The sequence below is a fragment of the Lygodium microphyllum genome, chromosome 25, assembly GCF_053477565.2.
Source record: "Lygodium microphyllum isolate KBCC chromosome 25, Lygodium_microphyllum_v1.1.10, whole genome shotgun sequence".
Taxonomy (NCBI): domain Eukaryota; kingdom Viridiplantae; phylum Streptophyta; class Polypodiopsida; order Schizaeales; family Lygodiaceae; genus Lygodium; species Lygodium microphyllum.
In genome coordinates, this window is record NC_141159.1 from 117,988,022 (window position 1) to 118,003,299 (window position 15,278).

Sequence of the window (15,278 nt, forward strand, 5' to 3'; positions counted from 1 at the left end):
GGCGGATGCTTCCCACTATCGTCAGTTGATTGGATCCTTGATTTGGCTTCTTAACACTCGGGTTGATCTTTGTTTTGCTGTTGGGCTCTTGGCAAGGTTCATGAGTGAACCTAAGCCGGTGCATTGGCAGGCTGCTCAGAGGATACTTCGGTATTTGAGGGGGACGTCTGATTTAGGGATTCATTATCCCGCAGGGATAGATGGTTCAGATCTTGTACTTGCAGGTTGGAGTGACTCGGATTGGGCCGGTGATGTGGACCACAGGCGGTCTACTACAGGTTACTGTTTTACCTTGGGTGCAGGTGTTATCTCATGGAGTAGCAAGAAGCAGCCCACGGTAGCCCTTTCATCTACTGAGGCAGAGTATCGGGCCGTGTCTTCCACCACATGTGAGGCTGTGTGGCTTTGGAGATTGTTGGAGGAGCTTGGCTGCCCCCAGACTCGTCTTACTTTGCTGCAATGTGACAATGAGAGTTGCATTGCCTTGGTATGGAATCCTGTTTTTCATGCTCGGACGAAGCATATAGAGATCCAGTACCACTTCATCAGAGAGAAGCTTTTGGATGAGACCATCACTGTGGAGTACTGCAAGACGGAGGACAATCTTGCCGATTTGTTTACGAAGGCACTTCCCCACGCTCTACTTCGGAGACATTCCAGATCCCTCAGGCTTCTTCCCTGCCCAGGCTCTGAGAGGGGGTGTTAGAGATCAGCGCCTGTACGGGTACGGGACTGCACAATCCAGTCGGACTGTGTAGTCGGCTATAAATAGCCGAGTTCTTCAGCAGTCTCCTACACTTCTCTACTCGCAGATTACAGACCGGTGGCACGTGCAGATTCCGTCTCTGTTCGCAGATTTCAGAGAGGAGACAGTGCAGACTACAGCGGACTTCGAGGTGAACAGCAGGTTGCATCGTCGAGGTGGAGACACACAGCCCAACGCACTGCGTCCGTGTATATATCTGCATATCTTTGTATTCAGCACACTTTATACAGCAGAACTTCATCTTCCACTGTCTCTTTCTCTCTCTTCTCTCTTTGTGTTCTCTCTCTCTCAGTCCTACGCTTCCGCACCGTTGCACTCTGACAGAGATCCCATCTTGAGTCATGTAGAACACTTGTGTAGGGTCCGGAGGCATTGGGATTTACGGCCAGAGCCCCCACTGGCACCCAAGCGTCCTCCTACGCCAAGTAATTTCCACAGAGAGACCTCTCGCGACGGGTTCGGTCCATATTCCGGGCGTGGATTCATAACCCCCTTGGTTAGGGTTTGGCGGTTCGCGGGGGGTAGCTAGCGCCATCCTTCCTTAATTATCCCTTTAGGAAATCAACCACAGCTAAAGCACCCAGGTTAAAAACAATCACTAGGGAAAACATCCCTTTTGTTTCCATGGCAATCAGTCATCTCAGACCCGGCCATGTAATCATCAAACACACCCTACTTGGTTTAACATCCAAAACCACATTAACAAACAATTGAATGAACAACCTCTTGCTTCAAGGCATTGCAATCCCAGTGCATGCACAATCAGAATTTAACTTGGATGTATCAAAACACTTGCTCAAGGGATTTACAACCTTTTCAAACAACCAAGCATAACTTCGGTCAACAATCCATTTAGGGTTAGGTCACCAGCTTCAATTAAGCTAGGAGCGTATCCATTTGCGATAGTCCACAGCATGATCGATAAAACAATTTGCAGGCAATTATACTTATTCCTAATGCACCGGATCTCATAAAGGTCTAGGTTTGTATCCATCGGAAACTATCATTTCATGTGTTTCTTTTAGTCATGATCGCGAAGCATGAATTCTAAATGACTATTCATGCACTGAACTGGTTTAAAAGCTATTATTTTATGTGAAATAATACGAAAGCCTTATTATTTTATGTGTGTAAAAGCTATCATTTCATGCATATAAACTTATGCGAACTCCATACTCTACCATTTCACGCATGCAACCGAGCGCTTAGAGTAAACAAAAATCCTACGACTCGTCCTTGTTCCATGCACGTAGCTAACCCTTTTATCTCTTCCACGAGAAATAATACATAATTAACTATAACGCTTAAAGAACCTGGGTTTGATTCGTGTTCGTAGGGGCGTTTATTGCGTTGGTCGCTCCGCTCGCCTCTCCCGCATTACCGGTACCAACGGTAGCTTTGACACCTACTCTTCCCGTGATTTTCTTCTTGGGAGCCATTTCTACTCGGGCCTTCGATAATCCGGGCCTTAGCGGCCTTCAAGATGACCGGTTCGGGAGGGAAAGGTCGCGGGCAGGGGATCCTTTGCCGATGAGGGGGTGGCTTGAGTGTGGCTCCTCGAACCGTCTTCACTTTCCAACTCTCTTCCCCTCTCTTTCTCCTTCTCTCTTTCTCCCTCTCTTTTTCCTCTTCTCTTCTCCTTCTTTCTCTCTCCCTCTCTTCTTCCTTTCCTTCTTCTTTTGCTCCTCTTCTCCTTCCTTCTCTTCTTCTCTCCCTCTCCTCTCCCTCTCCTCTCCTTCTTCTCTCCCTCTCCTCTCCTTCTTCTTCTCCCTTCTCTCTCTCCTTCTCTTCTTCTCTCCCTCTCCTCCTTCTACCTCTTCTTTTTCTTCTCCTTCCCACTCTCTCCTCCTCCTTCCTCTCCTCTCTCTCCCTCTTCTTCTCCTCTTCTTCTTCTCCTTCTCCCTTTTCTCTCTCCTCTTTTTCTTCTCTTCCTCTCCTCTCTCTCCTTCTCTTCTTCTCTCCCTCTCCTCTTCTTCTCCTTCTTCTTCTCTTCTCTCTCCCTCCTCTCTCCTTTCCTTCCTTCTCTCTCTCCTCTTCTTCTCTCCTCCTCCTCCTCCTTCTTCTCCTTCTCTTCTCCCTCTTCCTCTCCTTCTCTTCTCCTTCTCCTTCTCTTCTCTTCTCCCTCTTCTTCTCCCTCTTCTTCTCCTTCTCTTCTCCCTCTTCCTCTCCCTCTCTTTACATTGTTCACAAGGGAGGGGCACAGCTGTCGAACGAATGGGGGGAGGGTGCTGACGTCATGCCCCAGGGGAGGGCGTGGGGGATTCTCAGCCCGACGGAGGGGGGAGGGGCTGCCTGTCGTCGAGGGAGGAGGGGGAGGCGCTTCTCCAGGCCCACGAGGGCGCTGCTGCTGCTGTTGCCGACGGAGAGGGGAGCGAAGCTTCTGCGGAACAGGGGGGTGCTCAGCGTCCCTCGACGAGGGAAGGGGGGGGGGGAAGCTTTATAAGTGGAGGGGGAGGTGGCAAGGCAGTGCCACCCGGCACCTGGGGCGGGCTGCATGCCGCTCGCCCCCGCCTTAACTTCACTCCCTCTCTCTCTCTCTCTCTCTCTCTCTCTCCTCGCCATGCACACGGCAAGGGGAGAGAGAGGGAGAGAGAAAAAATTTTTAAAAAAAAGGGGGGGGTGGGGGTTCCTATGGAGGGTTTAGTACGGGTTTACAGGGGAGGGGAGGAGACATTACATAGATAGATTGGAAACCACATGAGAATTTCTCTTGGGTTCCTTGTGGCACTTTTGTGAGGTACCTAGGCTTTAGAGCAGTAGTTGTCACCCTTACTACTTAGCATAAGACAAAAGCTACTATATTGGAGCACAACAAGACTATCACTAGCAGGCAGGGTGGTTGTTGTAAATTAGGTTCTGTTAGCCACCATGTGGTACATAACTTCTCGTTGGGCCTTCTCTAGGTCATGCATTGGCCAAGTGAAGTGTCTCATTAGAAATTTCATTTGGTCAGGTGGAGATAGTAGTCTTGTGAGGGCCAAGTTAGCTTGGGATGTTATCATCCAGCCTAGATCCAGGGTGTTTTGGGGGTTATTGATCCATATAGTCAGAGTAGAGCACTTATTGATCCATATAGTCAGAGTAGAGCACTATGTGAAGATATGCTAGGGTTTGCATTAAGGAAACACATCATGTACGACCAAGACTGAAACACAAAGACTTAGACAGAGACGAGCAAAACTCAAACCTTAAACGTAAAACGCAAAATGCAAAACACAAAAACTCAAAACTCAAACACAAGGACAAACATAGAGAGAAGAAATTGAAGTGAATGAATGTTGTAAATGAATGTAAGAGTGTACAGAATGCCCAAAGGCAGAGGGATGCAGTGTCGAAGAGTGACGTCCACCAGAGATGGATCCCAAGTGCTAGGACGACCAGTTAGAGTGCGGAAGTCGAGAAAAACATCAAATGCTAATCATCAGAGGGTCAGATGACTAAGGCGATAGTATGGAAGGTGCTTGGAGGAGAGGGCGGCAGTAGGAAGTTGCAAATGCAGTTGTAGGATGGCTGCTTGTAGGGAGAAGATGGTTGCAAATAGGGAGAGGATGGTCCCCAGCTGCCACTTGGGGGTGAAAAGGCCGAATGCAGACTGTAGGGCTGATGCCTGCTGATGACGAGGGAGGGCTGTCACATAAAGCTTGGCTGATGGAGAGTCCAACATTTCATTGTGCTGCTGTTGACGATTCTGCCATTGAATGTGTTGTCTTGTGTTGCATTTCAGTGTCATCTCCATGATTTGCATCTGACCTGCCTCATCTTTTGCGCTTGATGATCATGTGTGTTCATGTTCTGTTTCTTCATGGCTGCCTGCACTATGAATTCTGGTCGCAAAGTGCTGCCTGGACTAGCTGCTGTCTCTTTGAATTATCAGGCTGGTGTAGTAGTGGTGGTGGGCCATGCAAGTGGAGATGTTACATTAAGAATCTGTAGTTGGTGATCTGTTTTCTTGCATCTCTGACAATTGCATATTGTCGATTTACATTCTTGCACTTTTAACTTGTGAAGCCTTAATTCACATTTGGAGTCCTTTTTTGACGGTTGTTCCTGTGCTCTTTAGCTTTTGAGTGTTGTGATTCAGGTTTTCCCATGCATTCTAAATTTTTTGCGTGGTATAACTCGTGTATTCTCTTATAGGCTAATCAAACTCCCTTTGCTACTCTCACCCGCTGAAGGTAAGGCGCAAGTAATTTCCCTTTTATTTCACTTTGTGATGATCCTGTTCATGTTCTTATGATTGAGAGATTCCCTATTTTAGCAATCTCAGGAAGTTGTGGTAGAGTGTTATGATACTTAATAGTGTTTTTCACAGAATGTGTTGGATTGCTCCAGTTGTTGGAGGAGTCTTTGTTTCCATCACGATGTTGCAAAGCATTGGTCATGCATGTGAAGGTGGTGAGAAGGAATGATGTATATGTCTACATTCTCTTGGTTCACTTGGGGGCTACAGCTGGCTTGAGTGGACGGTTCTTCTCTACTTGAATGATGTTGGATGCCCTCACATGCTCCTAGCCAGAAGGGACAGGTGTGAGAATAGAGAAAGGGTATGCTAATGCTCTTTGGTTGTTGGTGGATTTGATGTGTGTCATTGAGTTCATGCGTTTTGGCAATCCAAACCTTGGATTGGTGTGTCTAGCACGAAGTTCATGCTGGGATGTGCGACATGATGTGTTCATGTGGTCTTGCATGAGGGGACCCGAAGGGCATGCATATGCTCTAGTGGAGGAATCTTGGTGTCATGGCAAGCTGTCCATGCTGCTTGTGCGACTATACGAGGTGCAAGTTGGCTAGCTTGACTGTTTTGCTTTCAGAGAGGGACTATGGCATTCGGAGTCCGGACTTCTTCTTCAAGGGAGAAATCCCTGAGGCACATCCAACAGAGTGCACTTTGCTGGAATATCCATGGTGCATCCTAGGTATTCTTGATTTTTGCTTGTTCACCTATGCTTTGAGAGAGGGTGTTAGAAGTGGTCATATCAGATGTTCATGGGCACCCATGGCCTAATTTATGGGCACTCTCGTTATCCTTTGTTTGGTAATTGGCCAACCTAGTTGGTGATAGAACAACTCAATTTTTGTCTATAAAAGGAGGTAGTGTGGCCACAGTTCATAATACTTGTACTTGCAGATTCTTGGCGTGGAGAGGGAGCATTTGGAGTGTGCAAGCTGGTGCTTAACCATTGTACTCTTGTCATAATGGATTCCTTTTCTTAGTTACATGTTGTGCCTTTCATTATTCCGCTACTTGTTTTGCTCTTCTAACAACTCTTGCATTCTCTGTACATGTAATGGAGATTATGAACCCCTGCAGATTTACAACTGTGCTACACAAAACATTGCACTTAAAAAGAGAGCATGCTGTTGAGATTTAGCCTAAATCATTAACATAAATGATGGCAGAATAGTCAATGCTGCAGACAAAGGAAGCCTTGTTAATAAATCTAAGTATGCCACTCTTTATCGACAGTTCTTTTGAACTAGTTTTTCAAACACTAATGCAACCATATTCCCTTTGGTTCTTGAACCTGCGCATTTATTAGCTAAAGGGTAAATGGGTTTTTGAAGTTTAATCTAAGTGAGATTAGAGTTTTTACCCTTTCAATGTTTAGAGGCTTGAGTCTAGTTCAAGGAAGATCTCTACACATTTGATATATATTTACTAGATGAGAAATGAAATGGTTTCTGATTTTAATAAATTATGTAGGAGGGACCATGTTTGCAACAACTTTAGAGACGTTAACCAGACAAGAGACAGGTTCAATGATTTCGGCTATGTTTAGTGGTCGGCATCAGCTTCACAGGGACTCAAAGGTGTGATGTTCAAGTTTGGAATGTCGTTTTTTTTTTGCAGTTAGTTTCTAAACCTGCCTTTTGAGTGTTAAGCTAGCTTTATTATTTTTTCACCTGGTGCCAATGCATAAATTTAAACGTTTTCCTTGACTTCTTATGCCCCTTTAACTGGAAACACGGATCCATGCATGAAGTGTTCATGCATAAGAGTATGAATTGAGTCTAAAACATTTGGTCATGTACCGATTCTGCTTAAAATGTTCATAGTTGTCAGGTTGTGGGTTCGGCATCATCTACTGGTTTTCCCTCTTTCGTTGCATCACCAACAATAGGAGACAGAGATACCCTTCTCTTCCTTTCCCACCCACTCTTCCCTTTATAGGCGGACACTCCGATGCTATGATTTCTCCATAGGCAGATGGATAGACCACTGGGTGCTTCTCTTTCGGCATCACCAGACCTTCCATTGATGCTTGTTGACACAGACCTTTTCTCCCTACACCGCAAGAGTATAATCATCTATTCCCACCCCCTTGGCACTTGTTGTGCCACCTCTCCCTACACCGCAAGATCCCCACCCCCGTGGCACTTGTTGTGCCACCTCTCCCTTTTTCCATCAATAAGTCTTGTGTTTGGAGCCGTTCCAGCTTGGTGTCAGCATCTACAACATAGGTGTTAGCTTTCCACCACCTTGGTGTCAGTCTCCACCAATTGGCATCATCCTACAGTTAGCATTTGCTGCATTTGGAGACTTTTCACCAGCTGACAAAAGCTCCCCGCAGTTTGGTGTCTTCCTATGATCTGCGTTTTGCATCTGGAGGCCTTTCCTCAGCCTAGCATTAACAAACCACACTCTTGGTGTTAGTATTTGGGCTCTCATCATGTGTGTTTGGCAGCTCATACATCTCAAGTACTTGCATTTGCAGCCTGGCTCATCTCTTGGCATTTGAGGATTGTGCAGATTCCCATAGGTGCTGCTGCTTGGTTTAGACCAGACAATGCAATCATCTTTTGAGCTTCGGCTCCGTTGTATTTGTTAGATATGCTCAATGCCCCATCCTCATAAGGTGCCACCAATGATCCATGAGGCTCTAAGTTGTAAGGCCCCCATTACGAGGAGAAGCCAACTAAGCAAACTAATTGAGTATGCGAGATCTAGTCTAGTATGTATCATTTAAAGTAGTTTCCCTACAATAGAGTGATAGGTGTGAGCATCAAAAGGCTGATTCGAGGTATCCTTATGGAGATGGACAGCGGGATAAAGAGGTGTGGCCATTGGCCATGTTTGATTGGTGCAATATTGTTCAGCTGTAAGGCGTACTTCTGTGATAGAAAGATACTTTGCTCGGAGTGAACAATCTCCATTCCCAAGAAATAAGATAACAAACCTAAGTGGGTCATCTTAAATGTAGTGCAAATCTTTGCCCTGATTTTTGCTGTGGCCGTAGAATCAAAGCCAGTGAGAAGTATGTCATCAATATACATCAGGATATAGCCGACCCCCGCATTTGTGGTGTGCATATATGGATTGGATCATAGGGGGTGAAATGGTAACCATGAATCTGTAAGAACGTGTCCATCTTGTGGTATCAAGGCCTTGGTGCTTGCTTCAGCCCATAAAGAGCTTTCCGGAAGTGAAATATCTTGTCATTCCGGTTAGGGGAAGAGAAGTTGGCAGGAAGTTGCTCCATATAGACTTCCTCCTCCAAATAACCATTCAGAAAGGTACCTTTGACGTCCATCTGATAGATCAGCCAACCGTGGTGAGCGATGAGCGAAACCAACGGACGGAATGATGTTAGCCGAGTGGTAGGCGCGAAGGTTTCTTCATAGTCAATGCCGTGCTTTTGCCTGAGGTCTTGTGCTACAATACGAGCCTTGTATTTGTCTAAAGTACTGTTAGCCTTTAGCTTGGTCCTAAAAATCCACTTTGTCCCGATGACACTTACCAAAGTCCAAGTCCCATTTCGGTAAATACTATCCAGTTCCTTTTCCATGGCCTCATGCCACACAGATGGTCTTGGAGAGCCTCCTTCCAACTGTTTGGCTTGGAATGTGCAATGTAAACAGTGATGCATATGAAACGTGAGAGGTGAGCCGAGGAGATTTTCTAGGGTCCTTCTGTTAGCCTGTCTTGGCCAGTTGGTCAGCTCCTGGGTGTAGGCAGTCGGCCCATTTTATGTGCAGGTTAGACATTATGGTGCAGTCAGCCAGTTTTAGGCCAAGTCGGTCAATTTTGGGCCAGGTCGGCCAGTTTGGAGGCTGGGGGGCTATATATAGCGGCCCCCTTATCAATCGCTTACATTGTCTTGCAGATTTCAGCACACTCTCCCTTCTCACCAACTGCAGCATTGGTGCTGCCATTGCTTCCAGCTTGATCTGGTGCCCTCATTGACGCTCCGGGCTGCGTGCAGGGACGGATCAGTCCACACCTTTGTATTCAGCATTCATTTCAGTCAGTGCAGATTTTCTTCCTTCATTTTTTGCTTTCTCTCTCTTCCTCTGTGTTCGTGTTTCTTCTTCCGTTGCGCACTCTCACATGGTATCATTGCCTAACTGAGAGCACGGAGGAGAGCTTTCATAGAGAGACACCATTTCTTTTCTTCTGCTGTTGGCATACCTTCACCATCAGCAAGGCGGCTCTTCCTGCAGGTCCCAACCCTTGCGTTTGCTGCAGAAGCCTTCTCCAGTGGCTGCCACGTCACCATCTACCTCCTGGTTGCGTTTTGCTGCAAGGCGGCCTTCTATCAGCTGGGCGACACTCCTCCTGATGGTGTTTTGCTCTTCAAGTGGTTTTTTCCTCCTTTGGTGGCTCTCTTCTTGTAAGCGACTCAGACTCCCCCCCAGGCGTTTGCATCATTTCCAGTTGCGTTTACAGCTTCTGGTTCTTGGCGACCTCAGTTTCTTGCCGTTAATAGTCTGATCGGTGGTTGGTGACCCTTCTGGTGATTATCCCTCTGCATCGGTAAACTTTGTTTGGTGTTTGCAGATTTGGAAGATGTCTTACCAGTTTTCAGGCTTCGATGACTCAGAGTATGAGCTTCTTTCTCATCATTCCTCTAAGCGGAGACGGGATTATTAGGAGTTTTGTGATCGAGGACGGGAGAAGTCTCCTCGTATCCGTCCTTCTTCAGTCCATGCATCTCAAAGGGTCCATTTGCCGTGAAGGTTCCATCGGCAAAGACTGCTTCAGATGTCCGTATGCCTTCCTTGATTCCCTCGATACAAGTGCCCATACTCCCTTCCTTTCCGAAGGAAGACAAGTTGGATGGTTCCAACTACTCCCTCTGGTCGTGTAAGGTGGAGTGCATCCTCGACACATTCGACCTATGGGAACTTGTTTCTTCATCCATCGACCATCCCTTGGTGGATCCGTCAGATGGGGCTTCTATGGACCGTGCAGCCTTGTGGGATAGGCTCAACTCTCAAGCCCGTTCCTTTCTCTTTATGAGTCTTCACGACTCTGTTCTTGTTCATGTTCACAAGTTAAAGACCGCGGCGGAAGTGTGGAAGAAGCTTGCGTCTTTGTATCAGCATAGGACGTTCGTCCACAAGATTTCGTTGGAGAAGAAATTGCGGATGCTCAGTCTTGATGATTCTTCTTCTATGAAGGAGCACATCACGAAGATGAGGCGAGCTAGCCTCTCTTGGTCAGGTGATTTCGTCCGAGGATATGGCGATGATTCTCTTGACTCAACTGCCCTCACCCTGGTATGATGTCTTCTATACTAGCCCCATCACCTCGAGGACCCGCGAGAAACTCTAATGGGAGGAACTTTCCCTGCTTGTCTTGGAGCATGATGAGCGTCTCAGAGAGGTGGGTGCCAGTGGCTCCACCAAGGCTTTTATTGCATGTACTGGTGGCGGCAAGAAGCAGCAACAGAAGGAGAAGGCCAAGGACACGAAGGAGGAGGACAAGAAGGATGTGAAGGAGAAGAAGCCCAAGTGCCCACATTGTGGGAAGGGCACTCATCCCGAGGAGAAGTGTTGGCAGAAGTACCTCCATCTGAAGCCCAAGGAGAAGGACTTGAAGGTGGCCCCAGCCATAACAGAGTCTGCTTTTGTGCATGTCTTTGTTGAGGAGGATATAGCCCTAGCTTCTTCCACTCAGGAGAAGCCTTGGCTAGTGGACAGCAGAGCATCTTCTCACATGACCTTTCGGCAGGATTGGCTTCAAGATCTTCGTTCAAGAGGGGGCACTGCCACCATTGGTGACAACTCTATAGTTCCTGTTCGTGGCATGAGGACTTTACCTCTGTTTTTTGACAAGCGGTCTTCTTCCGCCAAAGTTCTTTATGTACCTGATTTGGGTTTTAACCTATTGTCTATGCATGGTCTTACTCAGCTAGGTACCCGAGTCATTTTTACCTAGGATGCAGTCACAATGGAGGATGCTTCTATAGGTGATGCCTTTGGACAGGTACATGGAAGGGTGGGCTCTACACGCTCACAGCCTTGGCTGCGAGGGCTTCCCACGAGCTTGGGCTACTTTGGCATGCTCGTTATGGGCATTTGAATCTAAATCTTGATGCCATTCGGCGGGCTTCCAAGAGGAAGATGGTGGAGGGACTTCTAGATTTTCCTCCTCTTCACACTTTATGCCCCAGCTGCTTGAGGGGCAAGCAGCATAGGCAGCCTCACCCCACAAGTTGCTTCCAGGAGGGCTACTTTCCCGCTTGAGTTGGTCCATACTGACCTTTGCGGACCGATAGGCATGGCCTCCCTTGGGAAGGCCAAGTATCTGGTGCTAGTTGTGGACGACTTTAGTCGTTATGTGTGGCCTTATTTCTTGGAGTACAAAAGCGAGGCGTACTTCCGTTTCTGCAAGTGGAAGGTGTTTTTGGAGACCTAGACTTCTTTCAAAGTTCGTGGCGTTCGAGCTAATCACGGTGGCGAGTTCACTTCTGACCGTTTCTCTCAGTTTTGCAGGGATCACGGCATTCGGGTGGAGTATTCTCATCCGAACACACCATCAGAGAATGGTGTGGTGGAGCGTGCGAATCGGACCATGGTGGAGATGGCCCGATCCACGTGGAGCATCGGAGTCTTTCTCATTCCCTTTGGGATGAGGCGGTGGCTACGGCGGTGCATATATGCAACCGCTCTCCGACTTCGGCATTGCAAGACATGACTCCTTTTGAGGCTTTCTTTGGGAGGAAGCCTTCCGTGTCTCACTTTTGTATCTTTGGATGTGATGCTTTTGTCCATGTGGACAAAAAGAAGAGGAAGATGAAGCTCGACTCTAAGTTGAGAGAGCTTATCTTCGTGGGCTATAGCACGACCACGAAAGGATATCGGCTCTACGACCCGACAACACGGAAGATTGAGGTGAGCAGGGATGTGATCTTCGATGAGGCTTTAGCCTCCGAGGATCCGATTGATGGTTCTATTACAGGTGCTTCTTCGTCATTGACGGACCCTCCCCCACCTTCTTTCCCTACTCTTCCTTCCCGGATGCCTCTTAGCTCCCCTCCTTCTTCGGCTCCTCCCCCTCCTATTCCTCCTCGTGTTCCCTCTACTTTTGCTTTACCTCCCCCTTTGGCGGATGTGACTCCTTCCTCTTTGAGTACTTCCACCCCTTCAGCCTCCCCTCAGGAGTCTTCTAGGGATACACTGCCATCCGATGGGGAGTCTTCTTCAGATGAGGAGAATCTACCTTCCCTTGGTGAGGGGGAGTCCCTTTCTCAGACAGGTGCTTTGCAGGTTCCGGAGGCTCCTCGGTCTCCCTCACAGTAGGGGAGTTTCTCAGGCTTCCTTTGTGGTATCACCGGCTTATGCAGGATTCCGGTGTTACTCACTTTCTTACTTCTTCTATAGGTCCACATAGATCAGCCCGATTATGGGCCCCGCTAGATAGTTCACTCTGTGTGAACTATGCTCTTATGTCCCAGATTCTTCAGGATTTTGAGCCTTTCACTGTTGAGGAGGCTCTTGCACAGGATGTTTGGAGACAGGCTATGCAGGCAGAGCTTGAGTCCATCGAGCGAAATCAGACTTGGGACCTTGTATCGTGTCCCACGAAACGGAAGGTGATAGGTGTCAAATGGGTCTTTAAGACCAAGTATCTTGCCGATGGCTCCTTGGACAAGCACAAAGCTCGGCTTGTTGCCAAGGGTTTTGCACAACGGGCAGGTTTGGATTACTTTGAGACTTTTGCTCCTACTGTTCGGATGTTCACCATTCGAGTTCTTTTGGCTCTTGCAGCTCACCACTATTGGCCTGTTTACTAGATGGACGTCAAGTCCGCCTTTTTGAATGGCATCCTTGAGGAGGAGATCTATGTTTCACAGCCTCTAGGTTTTCTTGTGCAGGGGAAGGAGGATCATGTCTACAGGCTGCGGAAGGCCCTTTATGGCCTGAAGCAGGCTCCTTGTGCTTGGTACTGGCGGATTGACCGCTTCTTTCTACAGTGTGGTTTTCAGCGCTCCGATCATGATCCCAACCTCTACTTTAGGGTTGTGGGTGACCTTTGTGTTTTGCTGATCTTGTATGTGGATGATCTTATTATTACAGGGAGTGACACTCAGCAGGTGGAGCACACTCGGTCTATTCTACAATAGGAGTTTGACATGACGGATCTAGGGATCCTTCACTTCTTTCTTGGTCTGGAGATCTATCAGATGGCACAGGGCATATTTATCTCGCAGCACAAGTACATCTCCGAGATTCTTTCGGAGTTTGGTATGGCCGAGTGTCAGCCTATTTCATGCCCCATGGACCCTGAGTCCAAGATTTTGGCAGATGGAGTTCCCCTTCTTGATCCCACCTGTTACAGGTGCCTTGTTGGCTCACTTATCTGGCTTCTTCACACTCCACCGGATATCTCTTTTGTGGTGGCTTTGTTGTCTTCTTTCATGAAGACTCCTACTCAGGATCACTGGCGCGCAGCCTTGCGTGCCCTTCGGTATTTGCAGGGGACTCGATCCTATGGGATCATGTATGGTGATGGGACCACTCTTTCTTGATGGAGTGATTCTGATTGGGTAGGTGATGTGGATTCTAGATGGTCCACTACAGGTTATGCTTTCACCCTTGGATCCGGTGCTGTCTCTTGGAGCAGCAAGAAGCAGCCTACTGTGGCACTTTCTTCGACAGAGGTTGAGTATCGGGCCTTATATTTGACCTCTATGGAGGCAGTTTGGCTCCGTCGTATGCTGGCAGAGATTGGCTTTTCCCCGACAGGACCTACGGAGCTGCGCGTGGACAACCAGAGTGCTCTTGCTCTGGCAAAGAACCCGGTGTTTCATGCTCACACGAAGCACATTGAGGTTCAGTACCACTATGTTCGAGAACGGATCGTGGATTCGGAGCTGGTGGTGGCCTACTATCCCACGGCGGACAATGCGGCCGATCTCTTCACGAAGCCTTTGTCTCAGGCTTCTTTGCTTCATCACATGCGGATGTTAGGTCTTCAGACCCTCCCAGGATCTGAGAGGGGGTGTTAGCCTGTCTTGGCCAGTTGGTCAGCTCCTGGGTGTAGGTAGTCGGCCCATTTTATGGGCAGGTTGGACATTATGGTTGCAGTCGGCCAGTTTTGGGCCAAGTCGGCCAGTTTGGAGGCTGGGGGGCTATATATAGCAGCCCCCCCTATCAGTCCCTTACATTGTCTTGCAGATTTCAGCACACTCTCCCTTCTCTCCCACTCCGGCATTGGTGCTGCCATTGCTTTGAGCTTGATCTGGTGCCCTCACTGATGCTCCGGGCTGTGTGCAGGGACTGATCAGTCCACACCTTTGTATTGAGCATTCATTTCAGTCACTGCAGATTTTCTTCCTTCATTTTCTGCTTTCTCTCTCTTCCTCTGAGTTCGTGTTTCTTCTTTCGTTGCGCACTCTCACACCTTCAAAGTGGAATCTGGTGGAAGTATCCATGAATCTCGCATGGTCTATTGGAACCAACGAGTTAACAGGTCTCGCATAGTGGGCTTGGGAGCTGAAGTGTCTGTAGGAAGGTCAGCAACGGGTAGTAGATCTAGCTCAAAAGGTGCGATCTCATGTGATATGAGTGGAGACGAGGGCGTAGAGTCTGGTGCAGAAGATTGCATGATGTTCCTCTCATCAAATGTGACATCTCTCCTAACTATCACCTTGTTCGTGCGAAGATTAAACAAATGGTAGGCTTTTGCTTCGGAAGAATAGTCCACAAAGATCAAGAGATCAGCTCGAGAGGTGAGCTTTCCGATCTTGTCATCTAGGGTGTGTGTATAAGCACCACTACTGAAGACTTTGAAGTGAGAAACAATAGGCTGAGAGCCAAAAGAATGCCTTATACGGAGTCCTTTTAGGGACTGCCATAGTTGGACATCGGTTAAGGATGTACACCGAAGTGCTAATAGCCTCAACCCAAAGGTTCTTAGTGAACTTTGCTATGCAATTAGCATAGAGCGTACCATATTCATGATTGTCTGGTTTCTATGCTCTACGACTCCATTCTACGCAAGGGAGTTGGCAGAGGTGAGTTGGGAGTGCAATGCCCTGCTCCTGTAGAAACTCAAAGAACTCGTGGGAGGTAAACTCACTACTAGAATCACTCCTCATAGTACCCATATGATGACTAGTTTGGTTATGAACCGGCAGCGCCCAAGCATTGAAATAAGTGAAGACATTTATCTTGTATGTGAGGAAGTACATCCACATGTACCTAGAGAAATCATCCACTATAGAAAAGAAGTACAGTGCCCCATTTAAGGCAGCAGTGGATGTGAGACCACAAAGATCTACAT

The 15,278-nt window shown here is 47.7% G+C and overlaps 1 protein-coding gene across 1 annotated transcript in view; it reads left to right on the top strand.

The window, feature by feature from the left end:
* LOC148014659 (FH protein interacting protein FIP2-like) overlaps positions 1-15,278 on the top strand; it is a 92,088-nt gene that overhangs the window by 18,944 nt on the left and 57,866 nt on the right. Inside the window, exon 2 of the mRNA XM_087666574.1 lies at positions 6,471-6,577. Within this exon, the coding sequence (XP_087522700.1) occupies positions 6,471-6,577 (107 nt within the window). The remainder of the gene's footprint in view (positions 1-6,470; positions 6,578-15,278) is intronic.